General features: G+C 43.0%; 1 protein-coding gene across 9 annotated transcripts in view; it reads right to left on the bottom strand.

Moving 5' to 3' along the window:
* The window catches only part of TMCC1 (transmembrane and coiled-coil domain family 1), a 185936-nt gene that overhangs the window by 19252 nt on the left and 142195 nt on the right, over positions 1-24489 (bottom strand). For 6 of the 9 annotated variants that reach the window (XM_053298243.1, XM_053298245.1, XM_053298244.1 and 3 more), the window contains one exon: positions 3548-4479. In XM_053298243.1, coding sequence (XP_053154218.1) covers positions 3548-4479 — 932 coding nt within the window. Of the gene's footprint in view, positions 1-3547; positions 4480-5630; positions 5746-24489 lie in introns of all 9 variants that reach the window. The other 3 variants (XM_053298247.1, XM_053298248.1, XM_053298250.1) reach the window with 1 other exon arrangement.

Raw genomic sequence — 24489 nt, forward strand, 5'->3', positions numbered from 1 at the left:
CAGCCATGAAACTAGCTGGGTGACTCTGGGCCAGTCACTTCTCTCTCAGCTTAACCTACTTCACAGGGTTGTTGTGAAAGAGAAACTCAAGTATGTAGTACATCGCTCTGGGCTCCTTGAAGGAAGAGCGAGATATAAATGTGATTAATAATAATAATAATAATAATAATAATAATAATAATATAATAATAGAGTTCAGCAAATTGCCTTATGTGCTGGCATTGATTCACTCCTTTCACAGGGGCTTGAGGAGAGCTAAGGACTTATAAAAAGATGATTTAAAATGGACACAGATAGTAGTGGTTGTGTGAGCTGGGGCTAGTGACTTAATGCAATTCTCAGCATCCTTATGAACTTATTCTGGGGGTCCTTTGGGGTGGTGAGATATATTTAAACCAGGTTAATAAATTGGGAGCATAGATTGCCCCACAACCAAGTGGATTTGAGCACTTCAAAATTCTGAGAGAGAATTCTCCCCACCAGAGGTGGATCATCATGACTTTCTAGTTTTTCCCCTAAAGACGGGGCCATAATTCAAAGGAAGAGAACATATTTTGCAAGCAGAAAGTGGCAGCTTCAATCTGCAGCATTTCCAGTTAAAAGCATTTTAGATAGCAGGACTCAGACAGACCTGAGATTCAAAGCCTCTGCCAGGAATAAACAGGACTGGGCTAGAGAGTCCAGTGATCTGAATTGGTATTAGGTAGCTTCATATCCATGCAATTTTTGTGACAAAGATTCAGAATCCAAAAGTTTCAGAATGCAAGTTTCTAGTGGCTGAGACACACTCTTCCCTCCACCATGGCCAATGAGCACAGAAAACCATTTCATCTCCTCTATGGAGAGGCTGCTCTCCTTTCTCTCAATTCTAGATACAGCTTAAAAGAAAAACCACCACCTTAATCTATATTTTACAAGTAAAACGTGTGTTAATTAAGAATGCTCTGTCAAGACAATATTTATATGCCTATTCACAACATAAAATTATGTTTTCTGGATGTACAAGAGGCCACTTCCAAGCCATTATAAGAGAATGGACTTTGTTCAGAGTTCCCAATTCATGACATTATTTTCACCTTTCTGACAGAATACCAATGTTCCTTAAAGCTGGTTTTAAGAGAATACAGGAGAGTGTACTGGCTGTGTGTGAACTGGCTCGACTTCGAGCCGGTTTGCCATCGAGATGGCCTGGTCTGAGGCTTTGCCCTTGAGACAGACTGGGCCCAGCTTGAACCGAACCCCGTGGGCAGATTACTGCATCCAAGGCCTCAGGGGTGCTGCTGCGGCTGCAAGGGGATGCGGATGAAAGATGACTCTTTGGACAATGCTGATCACAATATCAATAATATTGTGCCTGCCACCAAGTGACTTTCCTCATCCATTCAAATTCTTGAACCCCAAAGTACCTTCAGACTGAAATATTGCCAAGCCTTTCTCAATCCCAAGGCTGCCATTTTGGCCACAGTCTAGTTTATGCAAACTGTTAAACATCTCTGTCTAGATTCTTTAAGGATTATGGTATTCTAATGTTTTTAATGTACAGCAGACTGTCAGATCAGATTACATGCCACTGGGCCAATCTCACAGCAACAACCAGAGGTATAGCAAGGTTGGAGTGGGCCCTGGGACAAAAAGTGAAGATGGGCCCCTGCCCCCTCCTTCAGAGAGGCACAAGCAGGGGAGCAAAGAGCAAGCTGTCACTCAGCCACTGCTTCTGCCTCTCTAAGGGGCCCAGAGACATTTGCCCCCTTGTTCAATTGCAGCTATGCCCTTGGCGACAACCACAATAAAGAGGACTCCACAATTTACACTCTCCTTGCTTTACCCATTCTTTACCCATTCTCCTTGCTTTACCCACAGAAGAAGCCAAAATGCATTACTGCTGCCATAAGGGAGCTGGTATCCAAGGAAAAGCTGCCCTAAGTAGGCCCTAAATAGGGCTATGCTGAACTCTAAATGCATGGTACTTCCAAAATGATTTTGCCGAAATATGAGAAAGGTCACCACATGCTTGGCCTGAGTGAAGCTGAGCAAGTGTGTTAAGATTATACTGTTTTAGAGTTATCTTGGTTTCAGTATGGAGGGAGAATGGAGGTACAAGACCAAGTGTTCTGTAAGTTTGGTTTGAAGTGCCTGGAGCTAGGGCAAACCTTTACAGCAGTGGTTCTTAATGTGGGGTCCTCTAGACCAGGGATTCTCAACGTTGGGTCTCCAGATGTTATTGGACTTCAACTCCCATAATCCCCAGCCCTAGTGGCCTTTAGTTGGGAATTATGGGAGTTGAAGTCCAATAACATCTGGGGACCCAACGTTCAGAATCCCTGCTCTAGACGTTGCTCAACTGCAACTCCCAATATCCTCAGCCACAATGGCTGGGGATGCTGGGAGTTGTAGTTCAGCAACATCTGGCAGACTCCATGTTAGGAACTACGGCTTTAGAGGTACAGCTACGACTTTAGTATAGAACGCTGTCGCTCACGTTGTGATGGAAGTTGAAAGAAAAAGAAAAAGAAAAAAGAGCAGCATTACAGCTATTGCAATGGCTGCCAGACAGTTTCCAGGCCCAATGCAAGTGCTGTTTTTGACTTTCAAAGCTCTACATGGCCTTGCACAAAGAGCCTTCTGTGTACGATCCCTCTCTGATCCCAATCTATGAAGATCATTAGAACAGATGGTGCTTAAAAACCCCTTGCCCAATGAAATCAGGTGGATGGGATTGATTGGGACACAGTACACAGGGATATTTAGCTTTGAAAAATTGAGATAGGCACTGAGAAAGGAATTTCTGTCACAGATAGCAACCAAACAGAGATGAAGAACAATAGAAAGAGAAGGAATCAGAGGACATTGCAGGGGGCAGGGGGTGTTTAAGCTGCACTAGGCCTGTGTAAAATTGGATAGGTAAAATCAGACTGTGTTCAATTTTACCAAAATCAGAGAGGTTCAGAGAGAGTCCAAACCCGAACAAGGCAAGCCCAATTTGGATTGGACTTCTCTGAACCTTTTCTTTAAAAAAAACTCTCTTTCTTGAGAGTTCCAAATGGCGGTGAGGTCTACTCTCCCCCCTGCCCCACCCAGTGATCACAGCTGGGGGAGAAAAAACCCATCTTATGCCCTCTCTGCCTGAACATAATTCTAATTTTAAGAACCTTTTAAAACGTTTTCAGCCTGTTTTTCACTCATAAATGGCCGCTGTCAGCCAATTTCCAGGTTTCTCTCAAGATTCTCTAGAGTTGCATCATTTCCTCTTACATTTTGTTATTTCACTTCCCCCGAGACACTCTGGTGGCTACTTTAAAAACATTTTCTAGCTTTCTCCAACTCCAATCCTGACCCTTTCAAAAGAGTCCAAAAGGACCCAGAACCAACATTTGCTGAATCAGACCAGATCGAGTCATACCCAATACCAACTTTTCCATTTGTGCACAGGCCTAGATGCTACCTAATATGCTCAAAATTGCCAGTGCTGGGTGCATACATCCAGGTGGCTCCAGAAGTCCCCTAACACTACCAGTAAAAATGAAAGATTGAACTGCTAAATGCTCACCGGTATCTTTCTTCTTGCAGAGCCTGCATTATCAAGGAATAATCCCTCTGGTAGTGAACCTTAAGGTTCTCAAAGGATTCCTCCAGTCGCACTTGATTCTCTCGGATCTCTTGAATCTCATGTAGTATCGCATCAAACCCTGAGCTTGGCATTTCCATCGTATTTGTTTTGGAGCTTGGTGCTCCCAAAGCGATCCCTGTGGTGCTATTAGCCCCCACAGAGCCTGATGTGGCACTGGAGCAGTCTTCCTCGCTGCCATATTTGGGGCTTGACTGAAAGTTATGTACGCCTAAAGGCTTTCCTCCCGTCCCATCCTCCTGACCGTCTTCCAAAGAGTCCTTCAGACCAGCAATATTGTCTGCACTCCCAAACTTGTTCCTAATGAGTGAGGCAATCTCCCGGGGTTTAGAAACAACAGCCCCTGCTGCTGAATGTGTTGCCTGGGAGAAACTGGAAAGCCCACCCTTAACACTGTCTACGACCCCTTCGCTGAAGCCAGTGACCTTTGCCCCCACATCCTTCAGCCCCTGGTGCATATCCCTCAAAACATCTTTTGGCTGCCGAGGGATGCCATTCTGTTCAATCTCTCGCAGTTTCCGATGGTAGTGTTCGAGCTTTTTCTGCAACTGTAGAATGGTCTGGGCTGACTTTTGATTCTTCTTCTCGAACACTTGCTTGATGCGGGCGCTCTGCTGCTTGTCAGCATTGTTGGCTAATTTCAGGTACTCTGCTACATTGTCATCCCGAGCCGTTTGCTCTATTTTGATTTGCTCTGTCAGCTTCAAGATCTTTTGCTGGAGGTGGGTGATGGCCACCTTTGTGCGCTGAGGATCTGGAGTTCCATCAACAGAGTCTGCGTTGATGCTGCAGTCTATGCTTGAGGCTACTGCACTGGATGTTTGTGCAAGGCTGCTTACATCTAACCGTTCGATCTGGAGAAAGAAATAAAAAAGCAAATTTTAAAGAGAGCTCTGACCATGCAAAAGGGAAAGCAGCACCAATTTGGTTCCCTTTAAGTGAAAAAATCTGCTTTTATAAACTGGCAATTTTATGATGAATACAGACTTAATTTTTATACTGCCTTTCACCCCTAAATGGGATTGCTTACACTGAAGTTAAAGAAATAAAAATGATCCAAGTAACAACAAAAAACCAGCAGCAGGAAACAGTCGAAAACTGGAAGCAGACTTAACACAATGAAACCTTTCCTGCTTCCAATATTAAGGTGACATTCTCACTCAAGAGTATTCTTGCCACTACTTTAAAGCTTCTCTACTTTTTGGAGGACCTAGAGGGGTGCAGTCAAGAAACTTCAACCAGCTGTGCTATATTCCATGGACAGTTTCAATAGACAAAAGGCAAAGGAGTAAGGAGAAACCATGTAAGATAATACATAACAAGGTACTTTCAAAAGTCTTCTATTACAAACAAAAAGAATAACTTGCTTACACATCTAATAAACCTATGAGATAAATACCAATCTATTTTAAGTGTGGAAATAGTTATGAGCATAATAATATGGTCATTAGTATTTCTCCTCCATGTACAGTCACCGAGATCCCCAGAACAATAAAAGTGGAGCACCTATTCAGAGTGGGGGTTCTGTTCCTCCAAACAGGAAGGATGCATGGTACAAGTGGCTGAACAGATGGGGAGCAGAAGGAAGAACTCATTTAAAATAAATAAAATTAAAATAAGCAATAAATAAAATTTAAAAAGTGTAAGGTATCAATGTCAAGACAAGATCAAAAGTTTCTGGACATTTTCCAGTCTTCACTTTATCTAACCTAACAGATCATAGCCAAAATTGGCATCAATTTATCATGAAAGAAAAGATTCCAAAACTAGAGATATTGAACACTCTCCCAAAATACAAGATGAATGCAAGCCTTAAAACTAATCTCCACCAGAAACAGTAATGTGAAAATGAAACTTAGCTATCAACAGATGTGCCAGACTTAACAGTAAGTTCTTTAAACACTTGTATACTTATTTTTCCTGGTTTTCCAACCCTTACTTTTATAGCAAAAAAGGCATATATTCTTTCTTTTTATTATTTACATTTCTCCTTTCTCTAGCCTACCTTGGCTTTTCTGAGGCGCAAAAGCTGTTCCCAATGCATGACTTGAACAAAGGAGCAACATGCCTTCAATAGCTGGGCAGAAAGCTAGTCCACACACTGGCTCACTCTCAGAGTACTGTAAAACGAAGTCAAAGTCTTGGCTCAATACAGAAACCAATGAATCACTAAGTTACTCAGCAGCTCCTCCCCAGACAGAGAACGTATTAGTCCTCCTTCTAATTTGAGAATGAAACACAGCATCATGACATCATTAAAAGCATGAGTTTAAAAAAGAAGAAGAGAGAGCTCCGTTTGTGTTTGTTTTGGACTGCAGTTTTATAAAGACATAAATGGAAACTGTAAAAACTCGCCAGCAGATGAAACAGGAATCTGTCCTACCTAACATGCACAGGCAAAGCCTTTTCAGAATGTAACATGGCATTTGAGGTCAGGATGGGACAGTTCTATAAGCAGCATTCTTTAAGCTCCCACCCCCCCACCTTCAATAGTCTGCTCTGGAAAATGAACAAATTAAAAGGAAAAAAGTAAACAAGTCAAATAAAAAATAAAAATTGACCAGAATTCAAATAAGCAGTTGTGGAGGAGTTCAAAGAACTTCTGGGGTTTTGCTTGTGGTGTTTTGGGGGGCGGGTGGGGCAGAGGAAGTAATCTCTCTCCTAAAAGTGGACTAAAGTAAAAGACAAGAAGTACACATAGTTTGTATGCATTTGTCAATTGCAGAGACTGTAGCACAAATGAAGCCCTGAACTTGAGGAGGAGACCTGGTCTTGTGGTAGCAAGCATTGATTGTCATCTTTGCTAAGCAGGGTCCACCCTGGTTTGTATTTGAGTGGAAGACTCAGTGTATGAGCACTGTAAGATATTCCCCTCAGAGGATGGGCCCACTCTGAGAAGAGCTCCTATATACTTGCATGTAGAAGGTTCCAAGTTCTCTCTCTGGCACCTTCAAGACAGGGCCGAGAGAGACTCCTGCCTGTAACCTTGGAGACACTGCTGCATACTAAGCTAGACAGCACTGAGCTAGATGGACCAATGGTCTGACTCGGTAGAAGGCCTATGTAACTATACTGCAATTCTGCTGATGAGGTAGTGGTGAGAGAGGCAGCTGCTCCATTAGGAATAATTGGCCAGTTTCTGAACCTAGGCAGAAAATTGTTTTGCACTATGAAGGGAACTTTCAACAAAAATGGAAGAAAGCCTATTTACAGAAGATGAGGTACAAATTGAAATGTAACAGACGGTGTTTTAGAATGCAAACAGAAATGTAAGTGGTTCAATGAACAACAGTTTTCTGTGCACAGCTTACCTTAAATTAGTGTGTGCATGTGCACACACAGCCACACCCACTCAGAGGAATGAGCTGCCCTGTGCAGACCAAAACTTTTAGGATCTTCTGTTGAGAAGTGGGGGTGGAGGAGAAAGCCAGACAGAATGGAACAGAAGACACAGTCGATTTGCTGAAGACTTACAGAACTAAATCAGTGTTCTTCACTGTAAGGCCCAGGATCCAGCGGTGGCTGCCATCAAACCTAAGTGAGGCTCTTTCACCAATTATTTAATGGTCACGTGTGCAGCTTTGGCCGAAGCTGGATACTCTGCACAGACCTCTGGTACCCTGTGGAGGTGACTGTTCCCTCTGGAGCCTGTGCAGTTTCTTGGGAAGCATGCACGGATTGCTGGGAAGTGTAGTCCTTTCCTGTGCTTTTTCTGCAGAGCTCTTATGAGAAGGCTTCATCTCTCCTAAAGGGTACTCCCAGCACTGAGAAGAACACAGTACTATGTGGAGGTCAGCACAGTGGGAAACAGTTCTCACATTGAAGACTTTTCACCAAAGTGGCTCCTGCTAACTGGGCAAAGAGGCACCTTTTTAACGTGGGGATTCTCTTTATTGAGCAGGGGGAGAGTAACTGGCCCTATCCATCCCCAGCACAGTACCTCCAGTGACTGTTGCTGGTGTCTATATTGTATTTCTTTTTAGACTGTGAGCCCTTTGGGGACAGGGAGCCATCTTATTTATTTCTTATTTCTCTATGTAAACTGCTTTAGAAACTTTTGTTGAAAAGCGGTATATTAATATTTGTTGTTATTGCTTGAAAAAACATTGAGGATCACTGAACTAAATGGTGGAAATTTGTCCCCCACCCCGCATGGAAGAAAAGTTTGCATGCACTGGTCCTTAACTTTTCACAGCAGCAACTCACTGCTGCGTAGGCAAGCCACTCTGGTTTTACAAGCAGCTTGGTTGTTTGGCAGTACAGGGTTAAAAGCTTTCTGGGTGTGATCATATTTTGTGTGTTTTATCCTCTCAGATGAAAAATGCAAACAGTCTAATGGATTATGATCCTGGTAGGCAGGGGCAGAACAGGAACCAATGGCAAAATTCAGACCCATTTCTAAAGCCCAGTTTAGAGAGGCAATATGAGGAACCCGAGTGAGACCCCTTAGTCAAAACATTCAGCTGGTGAGTAAAGCCTAATTCTACTCTGGGCACATACAGAACTGTTTCCTAAAAGTGATTAAGTAAAACGTTTAATTGCCAAGTACTACTGTGAACATAACTCTGTTTCTTCGTAACTTTGGATGTCCTAAAAGCTGTTATGCTTCATGCTTGCTAGACGTGGTACAATATACCCCTGCTAGCTGGGCAAAGAGGTACCTTTTAATGTGGTGATTCTCTTTATTTAGCAGGGGGAGAGTAACTGGCCCTATTCACCCCCAGCACAGTACCTCCAGTGACTGGTGCCTGTCTTATGTTTCTTTTTAGATTGTGAGCCCTTTGGGGACAGGGATCCATCTTATTTATTTATTATTTCTCTGTGTAAACTGCCCTGAGCCATTTTTGGAAAGGTGGTATAGAAATCAATCAATCAATCAATCAATCAATCAATCAATCAATCAATCAAATAAAGTCCTGCAAGGACCATGTAAATGAAGAAGATTCCATTTGCTTCTAAGGTGCAGCGTAACCCTGTCTATGCTAAGCATCAGTTAAGCTAAACAAAGCCTCCTTCGAGGGCTGTTAAAACACACACAAAGTGCATGCTTTGTAGTTCATCTTATTTGAGGGCTTGGGATGCAGCACAGTAAGGCAGTCCCTCCTCCCGCTTTCTCCACTCATGCATTGAAATTAATCACACACCTCTTACTGTAACAATAATCAGAGGTGGAGATAGTCTGAAGAACCACAAAACAGAGTCAATATTTAGAATAAACTGAGCACACTTTGCTTAAATTTGCTTTACTACAGCCATTGTGGTTTACTGCAAGAGCAAGATCAACTACAGTAAGATTTACTACCCTCAACTTGCATCTTTGAGGAGAGCCAGTCCCAACAATGCCACAAAGTGACTGTTGACAAGTGCCATGGTCACCAATCTGTCACCTTCTGTACACTTGCCTGGATTGGCAACTGGTGGCAGGAGGAAAAGTATTCCTTAGGGGACCTGAATTGACCAAGGAGTCATCAGTTGCTGATCCTTAATGTCTAGACATACTTGTACACAAACACTTAAAAAGGAAATATACAAAGCACAAACCCCATGAATAAGAATGTTTTACAGAGACATGTTTTAAATTCCTTTGGGTGTGTGTTTAGTCTTTAGTCCCTTATGCTATGTAGTAAACAAAGGTGCAGCTAGATAATTTGGGACCCTGGGCCTAATGAGCTACCTCCGCCCCACACCGAAAAAAAAGCATCATTTTAGTTTATATACATTTCACCACAACTCCACAGGTCTGGGCCAGAGTGCATGTGGAATTTCATTTCATTCATTCGTTCATTCGAAAGGCTACCCGAACCCCAATAGATTCAAATAGTTGCTTGACCATTCACAAACTAACTGGGACACAACACATGTCCCTTGCTCCACAGTTCAAACAGAAAGCCAACTTGGACATATAATGCATTCATAAAGAAAAATAAAAACCGCAACATATGCCCCTTGTTTCATAGTTCTCATGCAGACCTTTTGGATCACAAGCCAACTTGAGCATAGTACAATTTCTTTGCGTACAGCATTTTTTGTTTTTTTAAAAAAAGTTTATTCAGACCTAACAGTTAGTTCCACTTTAAAGTACTCTATGGATAGAAATAACTCTTTCTGGCAGCTTTACTGGAGAAGGGGGGAAATCACAGGACTGACCCATTTCTTTGAAATAAAAATTATGTATATTGGGTTATGTGTGCCCAATTTTAGAACTCTAAGCACAGCCATTCTGGAAATGTAAAGGGTTGGGCAAAAGTGGGGGGGGGATGCTGCATTTTTTATAAAGGCAAAGCGCAGAATGGTTTACAGGGGGTAGAACACTGGTTAGGGGGGCCTTCAGTTTCAGAGGTTTTTGTAATTTTATGCCATGCCAACAAGCTATAGATTGAGTTTTTAAAGGTTTTTTTTAATTTCAAAATTTTTTAAAATATCAACATATTGATTGATCCATTTCAAAATAAACACACGGAGTCCTGCTAATCTGTTCTATATCTGTGTCAAATTTCAGAATTCTAGGCCAAGCCATTCTGGAAATATAAAAATATAAAAGGGACCCTCTCTTCCCTTGGGGAAAATCATGGGGCCCTCTAGGAGAACAGGCATACAAACCTGATCCCCCAGGTCCATGCCCAACAGTGCCTCTGGTAGTAAATACTACAAAACTGATCCGAGAACGTGGTTCTCCTTATCATGCTCTGTAGTTCCTCAGAAACTGTGTGCGCAAAGTTGATAAACAAATGAAACAAGCCACTCTTTGCCTGTGTGTGTCCACCCACATAAGCAGCACATGTTTTCAGATGTTAGAAAACATCTGACATCTTAGAAAACTGAGCCCAGAGACACAACTGTGCCTTTATTAAGGGGGTAGCTGCTTTAGGATGATTTTACAATGAATGGAAGTTGCATATTACATCTGGCTTCAATAGTACTCTTAATCATGGGATATTAAAGCAGCTTCTCTCTCTCTCTCTCTGCTGAATTTATATAATTGCTTCATCTCACAGTTTAGGCAAAAGGAAGTTCATATTTTTTCTAACTATTTCACTGATGGGTTCTAACACATCGGCATTATACTGATATATTTAGGACTCAAAATGGATTGTATTTAAAATATTTATATCCAGCCTATGGTGCAGTTTGAGGACGCTCAAATGCTAAGCAATTCTAAACAAAACTCACTCTTACATGAAGAGCAGCAACTGGCAGCTCTAATACAATTCATTATTAGCAGCAGTACGATACAGAGGTTGAACGCTTTCAAAAGCACAGCACACAACTTTGTCAGTGGAAGGTAGAAGTGACGGAGCTATTGGAGCTAGTGAAGTGGTGGCAACAAGACTACGTCTCCATGCTAAAAGCTTGCTGTGTCTACCTCGTCCTTTAAAACAGGCACAGCAGTGTGATGAGACGTTAAAGCAACCAAGCAACAGGGAAGAGGATAGACCCCACAGGTGGAGCAAGGCCCGGGTCTGTATTGGGGTGGAGCCAGGATGCTAAAGAGGGAAACAAAGAGAGGGAAGTGGGGCTGAGAGAAGCCAGGAGTGGTGGGAGCAGGCAGGTGAGGTGACACCCATGGGAAGCAAGATGGGGTGCCTGAAATCACTACTTCATAGCACAGGCAGTGCTTGAGGCCATTACCTCACCTTGCCTCATAAACAAGCCGCCCCTGCCCAGTCTCACCAGTGGCATCCTGCATTATCTGGACCAGTTGAAAGGCAGCCCAAGGTGAAGTGAATTAGTGGTTACACATTTCTGAATAATAGTGGCAAGGTTCTTAAGAGAAGATGCAGCAGGCACAGATGTAGGGGATATGCTCTTTTACCACAGTCACTACATACTTTTCAAGTAGCAATGCTGGATCCAGAAGTACTTCCTAGATCCACAGCTGATCCCAAAGGGTGATAAGCACCCCATCAACAACTTACAGTCACATCTTATTATTATTATTTATTATTATTGTTTACATTTTATATCCTGCTCTTCCTCCAAGGAGCCCAGAGCGGTATATTACATACTTAGGTTTCTCCTCACAACAACCCTGTGGTAGGTTAGGCTGACTGGCCCAGAGTCACCCAGCAAGTATCATGGTTGAATGGGGATTTGAACTTGGATCTCCCTGGTCCTAATCCAGCACTCTAACCACTAAACCACACTGGCTCTTAGTTAAGCTTCAGTATTAAGTCCCATCTGCTAGGACAAGGCTGCACAACTTCAGCTGTCCTGAAGATGCTGGACTACAACTCACCATCCCTGACTCTGGGCTGGGGATGGTGGGGGCTGTAATCCAACAACAGACCAAAGTTGCACAGCCCTGTTCAAAGATTAAGAAACTAACCCGACAGAATATTTATTCCAGGCTAGAGGCAGTGTAAAAACAAAACCCACATTTTGCACATGATGTGATCAGACAATGACCTAAAGCCATCACATAGATAAATAGGCCACTGAATGTATAAAGAATGAATCACAATTATGCTGCAGTACTGCCCATTTTTCTATAGTTAAAATTAACTTGCTGAACAGCCTGAAATGCCATGTCTATTCTGTTTGACCAATTTACCAATTTATTGCTAATCCCCTGATCACTAAAATTCAGTGATCCAAGTTCTTACCACCTCCACCCACACCAACCAAAACCAGCCTTTGGGAAATTGAAATAAACACTTTTCTAGTCATAAAACACTCTTAAGGCTTCAGACACACAAACATTTTTGACATTAGATAACACTGATGGCATTTACTAGTCCAAGTAACAAAGGCAGTTTTATGCCAAAAGTGGTTTTTTCAGTAACCATAATTACTTGAATTCTACACATTGTAGAGTTTTATATTTTATATTTATATTTGTAAATTTGGCATAGAAGATTTAATTGATAAAAGGCATACTATGGCTAAATTTTAGGAAAATATAACATTTTCATTTTAGAGCAAGTTCTCCTTTCTGTGTTTCTGCCCACCCCAAACATACCTGAACATTTCCCTTTTACCAGTTTAGATTATGTCAAAAATTCAAGGATATTGTAAGGGTCTCCTTCTGGCAAGTTTGGTGAAAATCTATTGTGTATCCCTATAGATACAATCCCGACATTCCTTTATTTATTTTTAAATGTGATCTACTTAATGATGCAGCAGGGAAATGCCTTGACTAGCAAGCCAGGTCTTGCCGGTTCGAATCCTCGCAGATATGTTTCCGAGACTATGAGAAACACCTATATCGGGCAGCAGCGATATAGAAAGATGCTGAAAGGCACCATATCACACTGTGTGGGAGATGGCAATGGTAAACCCCTCCTGCATTCTACCCAGGAGTCAACAGCGACTCGAGGGCCCACTTTACCTTTACTGGTAACTAACCAACTGGTTAAAGGGTAAAGATTTTAAATCTAGTAAGCTAATTGGTTAGCATAACAGATTAAAAACCTTTTTAAACTGATGAAAAACAGTATCCCTGACAACATTTTTTTGTTTTAATTTTAATATTCAATGTAAGTACTTAGAAAAACTGCAGATTGCAGGCACTATCTTAATACCACCATCCTTTTCCATTCTCCAACTAAAGGAAATGCCCTTGAGATGGTATCTGCTGCAATATATACATGTACCACCTAAATAACCAAGAATATTATTTTTCTTCAAATTTTTTGACCAAATTACATTTAATAATTAAATCTGCTTAAACAAATAATCAAAGATTAGAATGTTTGGACAACGGTTTTCCCCATGACACTCTACGGATGCAAAAGCTTCTTTGAAGAAGCAAGATAGAAAAAGTATTGACGTCTTTGAACTTTGGTGCTGGAGAAGACTTTTGAGGATACCATGGACAGCCAGGAAAACAAACAAATGGATCATAGAACAAATCAATCCAGAATTTTCATTCATGACACAAATGACCAGGCTCAAACTATCATACTTTGGACACATTATGTGAAATCCCAACTCCCTTGAGAAGTCCATAATGCTGGGAAAAGTTGAAGGAAAGGAAAGAACTGGACAACCAGCAGCAAGGTGGGTGGACTTGATTACGACAGCAATGAATGCAGCACTGAGAGACCTTAAAGGCCAAGCTGAAGACAGATCATCCTGGAGAGAATCTATCTATGTGGTTGCAAAGAGTCAACACCGACTTGATGGCACTTAATCAATTCCAGCGGTGGTGGGGAACAGAAGAAGTAATGTTGGCAGGTCAGCAGGCCAGTTTCCCTTCTGTATACCAGGAGAAAGGAATTCAGAAACTTAATCACTGTTTCTCCTTCTGGCTGTCCTGCCAGCTCTTTGAACTTGCAGAGCAGTGCCAACCACCCACAGAGCCTCACCTTGCTCCTTTGCAATGCTAGGTTAGTCCAGAATAAACCTGAAGTCATCCATGATCTGATTGTGGATGAAGAGGCCGACCTGGTATGTATCACAGAGACTTGATTGGGGGAGGTTGGTGGCCCGGTTTGGTCCCAGCTTCTCCCTCCAGGGTACTCTGTTGAGGAGCAGGTGAGGGGATGTGGGCGGGGAAATGGAGTGGCTGTGGTCTATAACAGTGGTTCCCTGAGAGCCTCCAGATATTGCTGAACTATAACTCCCATCAGCCCTGCTACAATTTATTGTGGCTGGGGATGATGGGAGCTGTAGCTCAGCAACATCTCGAGTCTCCCAGTTTGGGAACCACTGGTCTATAAGAACAACATCTCTCTGTCGAAGGGATTCCTAATAAATGTGTGTACTTAAATTTGGGAACCAGGGATAGACTAGGACTTCTGTTGGTGTACTGATCGCCTCGCTGCCCAAGAGAGTCCCTAACTCAGCTGATGGACTTGGTCTCGGGTTTGGCATTGGAGTCCCCCGGGCTTGTGGTGCTGGGGGACTTCAATGTTCACTTTGGGACCAAATTGTCCAGGGCGGCTCAGAAGTTCATAGTGGCCATGACAACTAAGGGTCTATCACAAGGGATCTCGGGGCTGACGCACGTTGCTGCTCACATGCCTGATCTGGTCTTTCACTCTGATCAGGGTGGTGTCCCATGGGTGGGGACTCCCCATTGACATGGATGGACCACCATCTGGTTAAGGTTGGACTCACAATCACGTCTCACCTCCGCAGGGGTGAGGGGTCCATTAGGATGGTCTGCCCGAGAAGGTTATTGGATCCAATAGGATTCTGAGAAGCCTTGGAGGGATTTAGTGTTGGCTGTGCCGGTGACTCCGTTGATGCCCTGGTGGAGAATTGGAACAGCAAGTCCACCAGGGCAGTGGACACGATCATTCCTAAGTGTCCTTTCCGACCTGCTCCGAAACTGGCCCCTTGGTATACGGAAGAACAATGGGAGCTGAAGCAGTAAGGTAGATGACTAGAGCACAAGTGGAGAAAGACACGACTTGAATTTGACAGATTATGACATAGAGAGCATTTGAAGATCTATGCTCAGGAAATACCTCAGACTATGCTGCAGCAAAGAAGCAATTCTTTTCCGCCTGTATCACATCTGCACGTTCACATCTGGTGGAGTTGTTCAGGGTTGTGAGGGGGCTAGTAAGTGCCCCTCCTCACTTGAATCAGAACTTGGAACCATCTATTACCCACTGTGACATGTTTAATGAGTTATTTGTGGATAAAATATTTAGTATTCAGGCCAACTTGGATTTAGACCCCACAATGATTGGAGTGTCTGAATTGGAGGTGTCCAGCAACTCCTCTTATGTGGTCAGGCTGGATCAGTTCCAGGTTGTGACTTGTGAGGATGTGGACAAGCTGCTTGGAGCGGTGCGGCCTACCACCTGTATTCTTGACCCTTGCCTGACATGGCTTATTCTATCTGGCAGGGAAGTTGTTGTAGAAGGCTAGCAGAGATAATTGCTTCTCTGAGGGAGAGCAAGATGCCTCCTTGCCTTAAGGAGGCAATTATTAGACCTCTTTTGAAGAAGCCTGCATTGAATCCCTCAGAGTTAAGCAACTACAGACCTGTCTCCAATCTTCCGTAGTTGGGCAAGGTAATTGAGAGGGTGGGGACCTCCCAACTCCAGGCAGTCTTGGATGAAACTGGCTTTCAAAATGGCTTTCAGGTGGGCTATGGGGTGGAGACTGCCTTGTTCAGCCTGACAGATGATCTCCAATTGGGAACTGACAGAGGGAATGTGACGCTGTTGGTCCTTTCGGATCTCTTGGCAGCCTTTGATACTATTGACCAGGGTATCCTTCTGGAATGTCTGAGGCGACTGGGGGTGGAGAATGGCCTTGGGTGCAACATCCACACTAGGGGTGTGCACAAAACCAGCTTGGCCTGTTTGGTTCAAATTCAAACCCAATTTGAAAAAAGATGGGTAGGTTCGGTTTTGCTCGAACCTCCCCATGGTTCGCTTCAAATTCGAACCCAACTTTAAACATTTCTAAGAGGTTCTACATAGGGTATAATGGGGACTCGAACCAGGCCATTATTTCCTTTGCAGAGCACCTAGGGGCACAAAACCAAACCCCAAAGCAATCGGACACTCCTGCAATTTTTAATTATTTTTGGGGAAGATTTTTTCAATTTTTTGCATTTTTCCTACAGGGAATAATGGGGATTTGAGGATGCCCCAACTGCCCCATTGGGGGTTTGTTGGGCAACAAAATGGGTTTGGGGGCAAGGCACCTTGTGCCACAACTCCCCCCAGCAGCCCCATGCTGGTGGGGCTCAAGGATTTTGTTTTGTAATTTTTAAAAGATTTTAGCTTGTCTGAATGCAATGAATAGGAATTTCTCCCCCATTAAAAATATATAGAACAGTGTGTGACCAAATGAACTCTGTGTGACCTCAGAGTGGTGGTGGTGGTGGGGGGGAGAAATTCCTATTCCTTGCATTGACACAGGCTAAAAACATTTTAAAAACCACGAGCCCTACTGCCTTGGGGCTGCTGGGGGGAGTTGTGGCACAAAGTGCCTGTTTGCACATCCCTAACACATTGCACATTCAAACCTATTTGCACATCTCTAACCCACACGTCATGCTCTATGCCCCAATGAGCAAGAGATAAGACAGTCTGAGGCAACACAGGCCCAAGCAGAAAAGAGCGAGTGACGATGAGCTTGCCTATTACCCCAAAATAAAAAATAAGCTGTTAGAGAAGGCATCAACAGAAGTAACTAAGTTCTGATATGATGTGATCTCCACAGGAGTTTGCGAAGGTTCTCTTTGAAGCCCCTCATAAAGGCCGTGCAGTGCTCAGTCACAACTCAGCAAGATACCTAACTCTGTGACCAATACAGCTTCAGTTTGGACTTTACTCATAAGTTGCATGGAGGCATTAAGACCATCAAGTTAAACTTCTTTCTAGACTGGTTGTAAGGATTTCGCTAAATACTGTCCATCAAATATGTAACAATGCACACAATGTAAGCCTTGTAGCAGAACGCTGATTCATAATCAATGTACAGGATTAAGTGCACTTTGGGAACTTAGATGCTGAGTAAAGTAAACATGGTTACTTGGTATGCACTTGACTGTATCAGGTCCAAACAACAGCAGCAATTAAAAAGGACTTCACTGAGCAAACCAGTGACTCTTCCGCACCATCTAGGTTGCTCACTAGCCCCATGGCAAATGAAAAATGCCCTGCTTTGATACATATGATGCAGCTTGCAATTTCTTTCATCTGACATCATTCTTAAAGAGCATACATGCACTATTTACTCAGTATGTTGGCACATCATCAGTGATGGACATCCAGACTAATGCAGTGCTGGCACTATCTGCTCTTCCCTCTAAACCCCATTGTTGCTCTCAAAGATATGTTCCTGAGAGTTGTGTGACCCTCAGTGATGTATTTTCAAGAGTCACAGTGGGCTTCAGCGGGAAGGAGAGTTTGAAGAAAAGTGCTCCTCCCCTGTTGTGCCAGCATCACATTAGCCTGGATGCCTGCCACTGTTTTGGAATTGATCACCCTACACAGTAAGCTGGCTGTTCCATTAAGAAAGGCTTATCTGAAAGTTTACATCTATTATTGGAGTACTTTTTAAAATAACATCTGAATTCAATATGAAGGTTCACAGAACCTTCAAGTGGTAATAGTCCCCTAAAAAGGAGGAGGAGGAGGAGGAGGAGGAGAAGACATGACAAATTTTAGAGTGGAATTACACCTATTTGCTAAGGCAATATGAATGCAAAGACTGGGAGAGGATTGCAATTAGCATTGGGGAGGTACTTAGGTTAATTCCCCATGATAGATGTCCCTGGGTGCTTGCTAGTCAGATTGATTTCCAGTTTTGGAACATGGTGATGGTGGTGGGGTAAAATGCCCTGCAGGGTTATTTATAGGTAAGCACTTTTCATCACAGTCACCAATCCCCCCTCCCCCACTGACTACACATTTGCATTACAAGGCAATCACAGGTTGGGAAGCTGTGTGTTTGGTTCATAACATGTAGTCTCTACTCTTAGTTTCCACAAAACATGAAATAATCCTTGGTTATGAAAATAAGTGTGTCTACATTCTAATACAGGGGTGGGCAACTGGGGAACCTTGGGTCTCCAGCTGTTTGTGGCTGGGGGTGATGGGAATTGCAGTTCAACAACAGTGGGGCTTTTTCCAAACTATGAGATTTGCAACGGTTAAAGTGTTGCAAAGTGCATTGGAACTAGGCAGTGGTATGAAACCACAAGTGCAGTAGCTTTGATGCCCTTTTCTATGCAACATGACAGGGCTTTGGCCATTCGTATTGCCCGCCACTGCAGTGAATTTTCCAGGCAGGAGGTGTCCATATTCCACCTGGATCACATCCACTGCTCCCTCCTCCTCCATTTGCAGCCAATAGGGTCGCGGAGGGGTGGGGAACCGCTGACATGACAAACTTATTTTTAAAACTCATTTCCGGTGCTTTTGTGCAAAGGCGCAACAACTTTTTCCTTTGAGCAAGCAGAAGCACAAATATGTGAGGTGGGAGACCAACGGGATCAAAAGCCAAGGACAAAAACAGAAATGAAACCGAGTGGAAATACATTAGATATACAGTGAGGGAAATAAGTATTTGATCCCCTGCTGATTTTGTCCATTTGCCCTCTGACACAGAAATGACCAGGCTATAATTGGAATGGTAGGTTTATTGTAGCTGTGAGAGACAGAACAACAACAAACAAACCCTCAAAAGCCCAGTGCCCAAAAGTCAGCGATGGATTTGCATTGTAGTGAGGGAAATAAGTATTCGATCCCTTCACAAAAGATGTCTTAGTACTTGGTGGCAAAACCCTTTTTGGCAATCACAGAGGTCAGACGTTTCTTGTAGTTGGCCACCAGGTTTGCACACAACCCAGGAGGGATGTTGTCCCACTCCTCTTTGCAGATCCTCTCCAAGTCAGAAAGGTTTCAAGGCTGATGTTTGGCAACCCAAACCTTCAGCTCCCTCCACAGATTTTCTATGGGATTAAGGTCTGGAGACTGGCTGGGCCACTCCAGGACCTTCATGTGCTTCTTCTTGAGCCACTCCTTTGTTGCCTTGGCTGTGTGTTTTGGGTCATTGTCATGCTGGAATACCCATCCATGACCCATTCTCAATGCCCTGGCTGAGGGAAGGAGGTGCTCACCCAAGATCTGACGGTACATGGTCCCATCCATCGTCCCTTCGATGCGGTGAAGGTGTCCTGTCCCCTTAGCAGAAAAACACCCCCAAAGCATAATGTGTCCACCTCCATGTTTGACGGTGGGGATGGTGTTCTTGGGCTCATAGGCAGCATTCCTCCTCCTCCACACACGGCGAGTTGAGTTGATGCCAAAGAGCTCGATTTTGGTCTCATCTGACCACAACACTTTTGCCCAGTTCTCCTCTGGATCATTCAGATGTGCATTGGCAAACTGCAGACGGGCCTGTACATGTGCTGCCTTGAGCAGGGGGACCTTGCGGGCACTGCAAGATTTCAGTCCTTACCACGGCGTAGTGTGTACCAATTGTTTTCTTGGTGACTATGGTTCCAGCTGCCCTGAGATCATTGACAAGTTCCCCCCGTGTAGTTCTGGGCTGCTTTGTCACCGTTCTCATGATCATTGCAACTCCATGAGGTGAGATCTTGCATGGAGCCCCAGACCGAGGGAGATTGACAGTTATTTTGTGTTTCTTCCATTTGTGAGTTATCGTGCCAACTGTAGTCACCTTCTCACCAAGCTGCTTGGCGATAGTCTTGTAGCCCAGTCCAGCCTTGTGCAGGTCTACAACCTTGTCCCTGACATCCTTTGACAACTCTTTGGTCTTGGTCATGGTGGTGAGTTTGGAAGCTGAGTGATTGCTTGCTTCTATGGACAGGTGTCTTTTATACAGGTACTGTAACAAGCTGGGATTAGGAGCACTCCCTTACAGAGGGTGTTCCTCATCTCAGCTCGTTACCTGCATATAGTGAAAAGACACCTGGGAGCCTGAAATCTTGCTGGTTGATAGGGGATCGAATACTTATTTCCCTCACTACAATGCAAATCCATCGCTGACTTTTGGGCACTGGGCTTTTGAGGATTTGTTTGTTGTTATTCTGTCTCTCACAGCTACAATAAACCTACCATTCCAATTATAGCCTGGTCATTTCTGTGTCAGAGGGCAAACGGACAAAATCAGCAGGGGATCAAATACTTATTTCCCTCACTGTATATTTTTAAAAGGAAAAAAAAAAAGGCTTTACATATCAAATTCCAGAGACAAATGTGACCGAAATCTAGGGCTGAAGGAAGAAATGAAAAACCGAGAGGCGACAATATATTAAGAAAAATATATTGTGTGGCTTTACATATCAACAGATCCTTGATCTGCTGAATGCACCAGCAAATCCACAGTGTGAATGTGTCCTCCCGCCCCGCCCAAAAGTCTTAGTGAAAAACAAGAGTGATCGAAATCAAAAGCCGAAAGCAGATGAGAAACAAATTGCACCCTTACACCATTGTGGGTTGCACCCTTGCACAAGAACTCATGTTGAAAAAGTAAAGAATAATAATTTTACATGAGCGGCAGCATTATTTCAGGAATGGGCATAAAGAGGATGTAAAAACCAGCAAATTCAAGTGACCTGTCCACACCACACCAAACTTGAATCAAACACGGGGCAAGCCTCCTTACAACGGAAAAACACAGCACTTTCCTGCAACAGTTTTACAACAGTATAGGGCCAAAACACATCAATAAAACCTGAAGCAAGGCATTGGAAATATGGACAACACCCTGGTGACAGCACAGCGACCGCGATGTCACATGAGAAATGCGGAGGGGTGCTAAACGGATATGTTGTGAAACTGTTGCAGCGTGTAATTTGGAAAATGCCCTGGAGAGCCAAGGTTCCCTACCCCTGCTCTAATATGCATAGGACATGATCAACCATGTAAGAAAAATCTGCTTAGCATTGGGTTATTCACCCCCACCCCCACTTCCAGCACTATCTTGTCAAACAGATTAATTATAATCATAATTTGTATGTATGTTCGTTCCACTGATCTAGAAACCAGGTGTTCTAATAGATGTAACCTTTCAACAGTTCTTTCAAGGAGGTACTATAAATCAAAAGACATGCCACCTTCACCTCCGTTTCTTTTGCTAAGACATTTTTTTTCTCAAGCTAACCTCTTAATTACAAACTTCATACTATGAATAAGTGCATTTCTCAAAAAGTGTGATTTAAAAACTGAAATTCCATGCTTGGGGAATATAGGTGGGGGCAACACATTTACTATACATCACTGGTGACCCACCTCTTGACGTAGCAAAAATATAAAGTCATGTATCTAGCTCACACTGTGATATATATGCAACCTGCCTTTCCATTGATGTGGTTTTGCTAGTAGCCTACTGAGCTGGGGAGCACAGGCCACAGGGGTTGTACACTGCGTAGAAACACTGCACTTTAACAGTTCAAATGATCTCTTGTAAATCTATTTTCTCATCTAATGACATATATTAATTTCAAGAGTTGTGAATAAGAGTTATGCGATTCTCCAAAAAAGAGGGGGGATGGGGGGACAATAAGCTAAGAACTGGGGTGTTTTGGGAGATGGTCATCCTTGATTCTCTGATAATTTGCATTTAATTCCCCCATGCATTCATTTTAATGTTGTAAGGATGACTCTCCACCAAGATGTTTTCCAATCTTCATCATTGTTACTGAAGCCAGAAGTAGATGCTATAAAGCATGCATGCTACCATCTCTTCTAACCCCTCTGCAATGCCTACTACTACAAAATACACAACATGATATGAGTGAGGGGGAACCCACAGGTCAATGACATCTAGGGATGTGCACCAAATTGCTTTGGTGCCATCCCAAGAGTGGCAAGGGGTTCCCTTAAAGGGCAGTGGACAGGTCCTTTTTGCTATGTAAACAACATTTTTTCTATGTAAACTGCTTTGAGAACTTTGGTTGACAAGTGGTGTATAAATATTGTAGTAAATGGCGCCGATGCCATTTACATGCCAATGCCACATGAGGGATGCCGGGAAGTTTTAAAGGGGAATGTGGCACAAGCTGCCACTTTCACACAGGTATTTAAGTTTGAACAGTGCTACGGAGGGAGTTTGGAGGATGGGCAGGTAGGACCTGCCCGCCTCCTCTTAAGGGAACCCCTTGCCCTGCACCAAAACATTTTGGCGCCTCTCCAAAGAGGCACCGAAATGCTTTGGGCTCATCCTTAAATGACATCACTGTTAAATTACACTCCTGTTCAGAGAAGGAGTTCCCACTGACAGACTCTGCTAAAGGTCTGGATGCTGCCTAACCGTTTATATTATTCTAGTTGATTTATTTAAACGTTAGTATCCTGACTTTCAGGCCCAAGGCCTCACAGGACAGCTTTAAAGAAAACAATCACAGTGAAGCAGGAATATTGTTACTATTACTTATATACTACTTTCCAGCAGAAAAAGTCTCAACACAGTTCACATGGGTGGGGGGAGCAGGTTTCCCTGTCCCCAAAGGGCTCAAAGTCTAAAAGACACACAAAGTAGACACGAGCAACAGCCACTGGAAGGATGCTGTGCTGGGGCTGAACAGGGACAATTTCTCTTCCCTAGCTAAATAGAAGAAATTCACCACTTAGCAGGGATTGTACCACACAGTATGACAGTGATAATGCTAGGTGTGGGTGGGTGGGGTCTGGTATTATGACTCTCAGGACTCTTGGAAATATTTAAAAATATTCATTTCCATATAGCCACACCCCTACTCCAAAAGAGCTCAAGTCTTTGGAACTCCTGAAAAGCAGTATACTAGTTAAGTCACACATAGTTGGCAGGTAACCTCCAAATGAAAAATGTAGTATATCAACTAAGTACGTGAGAAATTGAATATTGTACCTATTCATTAGGTAGGTATAGAAGGTGTGTGGAGTGTGTGGAGAAGGGAAACAGGATAAACAAGATTTATTGGAATTCTTAGCTAAACAACTAAAATGGTTTTACAAGATCAACCAGGACTTCTTAAAGCACACACAAAATCACTCCTAGATTCTGAAAATGACTTACTACAATGTCCTCAGTCCACTAGTAATTAGAGCTCTATAATTACTGTTTTTAGCTGAAGAGGGACTATCCCTGCTTTCAGAGATAATATAGGTCACTCATTTACTGCTCTACAGATACCACTATCCTCAGGCAGTGGTCTTGCCACATCTTTCCCCTTTCTCCCTCATCAGATGGCATGGTCAGATAACTAATCATTCACTACTGGTTATAAGCAAGATGTCCTGTTTACCTTGTGGTGACTTGAAAAATGTTCTAGGTGGCAAAACCACCATCTGCTACTGGGAAACAAGGACTGCTGAGCTACTATAACAAAGTTATCTACAGCAGTGGGATGTGGGTTTATTACAGCCAAGGAGTTAAGCAATGCCAAAGCAGTCATTTCCACATCCCTATCCTAGTCATTCTGAAGAGGAAACTACCTGGAAGTTGTCCTTCATTGGTTACAATGTAATTATATCCTACCCTCTGGGAAGATATGGGGAACACAAAGAAGGGTCAATATTCTCCAAAATTTCACTCAAACCTTACATTAAATTGTGCGATGTATAAGAATATAGCTTTGATTTTGGTAGATAAAACACAAATGTCTTATCCAGTTGCCAAATACGAATTTCTAATCAAACTAGTAAGTGTCTAATCCGTCAACAGTATTGTAGAGGTCACGGGTTTTCAATTGCCCACAAAGACTGGTCAGTGTAAAGTGTTCTTATAAAGGGCTTATTATTCAATATAGATTTAAGAATTTTTAGTCTGAGGGTCAAATAAAGAATATTTTAGCAACAGACAGTAGGAAGTACGGTGTTGTACACTGCCCAGAGCCTCTGGATGGGGCGGTTTATAAATGTAATGAATGAATGAATGAATGAATGAATGACATATGCAGGGATATATTGATGTAAATCAAGGAGATTAAAATAATTAATTTTAATCGAGTTTTCCATTTTACAGGAGGACCTCAATATTAGCAGGGGTTCTGTTCCTGGCTGCAACTGCGGATATGGAAACCGTGAATATCAAGTCCTTGGGGGATATGGGATTGCAGGGATTAGGTTCCTGGTAGTGGGAAAATAATTTAAAATTACCAAGAATTGGCCAAATGGAAGCTCCCCCCCCATGCTTTGCTGCTCCTCTAGAATGCCCCCAAATTGGCCAAAAATTGCCTGTAATTTTGAGGGTCTGAACCACAAAATGGTGGCCAGAAATAAACTCCATGGTCATTTCTGGCCACCTGCAACCAATGGATATGTGAGGTCAAATTTGTTTCTCTTTTTTTGCGCATGCTGAGGTCGGGTGTCTCCCCCCACCGGACCACAGATACATGAATACACAGATACTGAGATCCTCCTGTATTTCTTAAACAATGGTACAGATCTGATCACGACAGCATATTAACTTACAACTCAGTAGGCCATTTAAAGCATCTAGGA

The sequence above is a fragment of the Hemicordylus capensis genome, chromosome 2, assembly GCF_027244095.1.
Source record: "Hemicordylus capensis ecotype Gifberg chromosome 2, rHemCap1.1.pri, whole genome shotgun sequence".
Classification (NCBI taxonomy): domain Eukaryota; kingdom Metazoa; phylum Chordata; class Lepidosauria; order Squamata; family Cordylidae; genus Hemicordylus; species Hemicordylus capensis.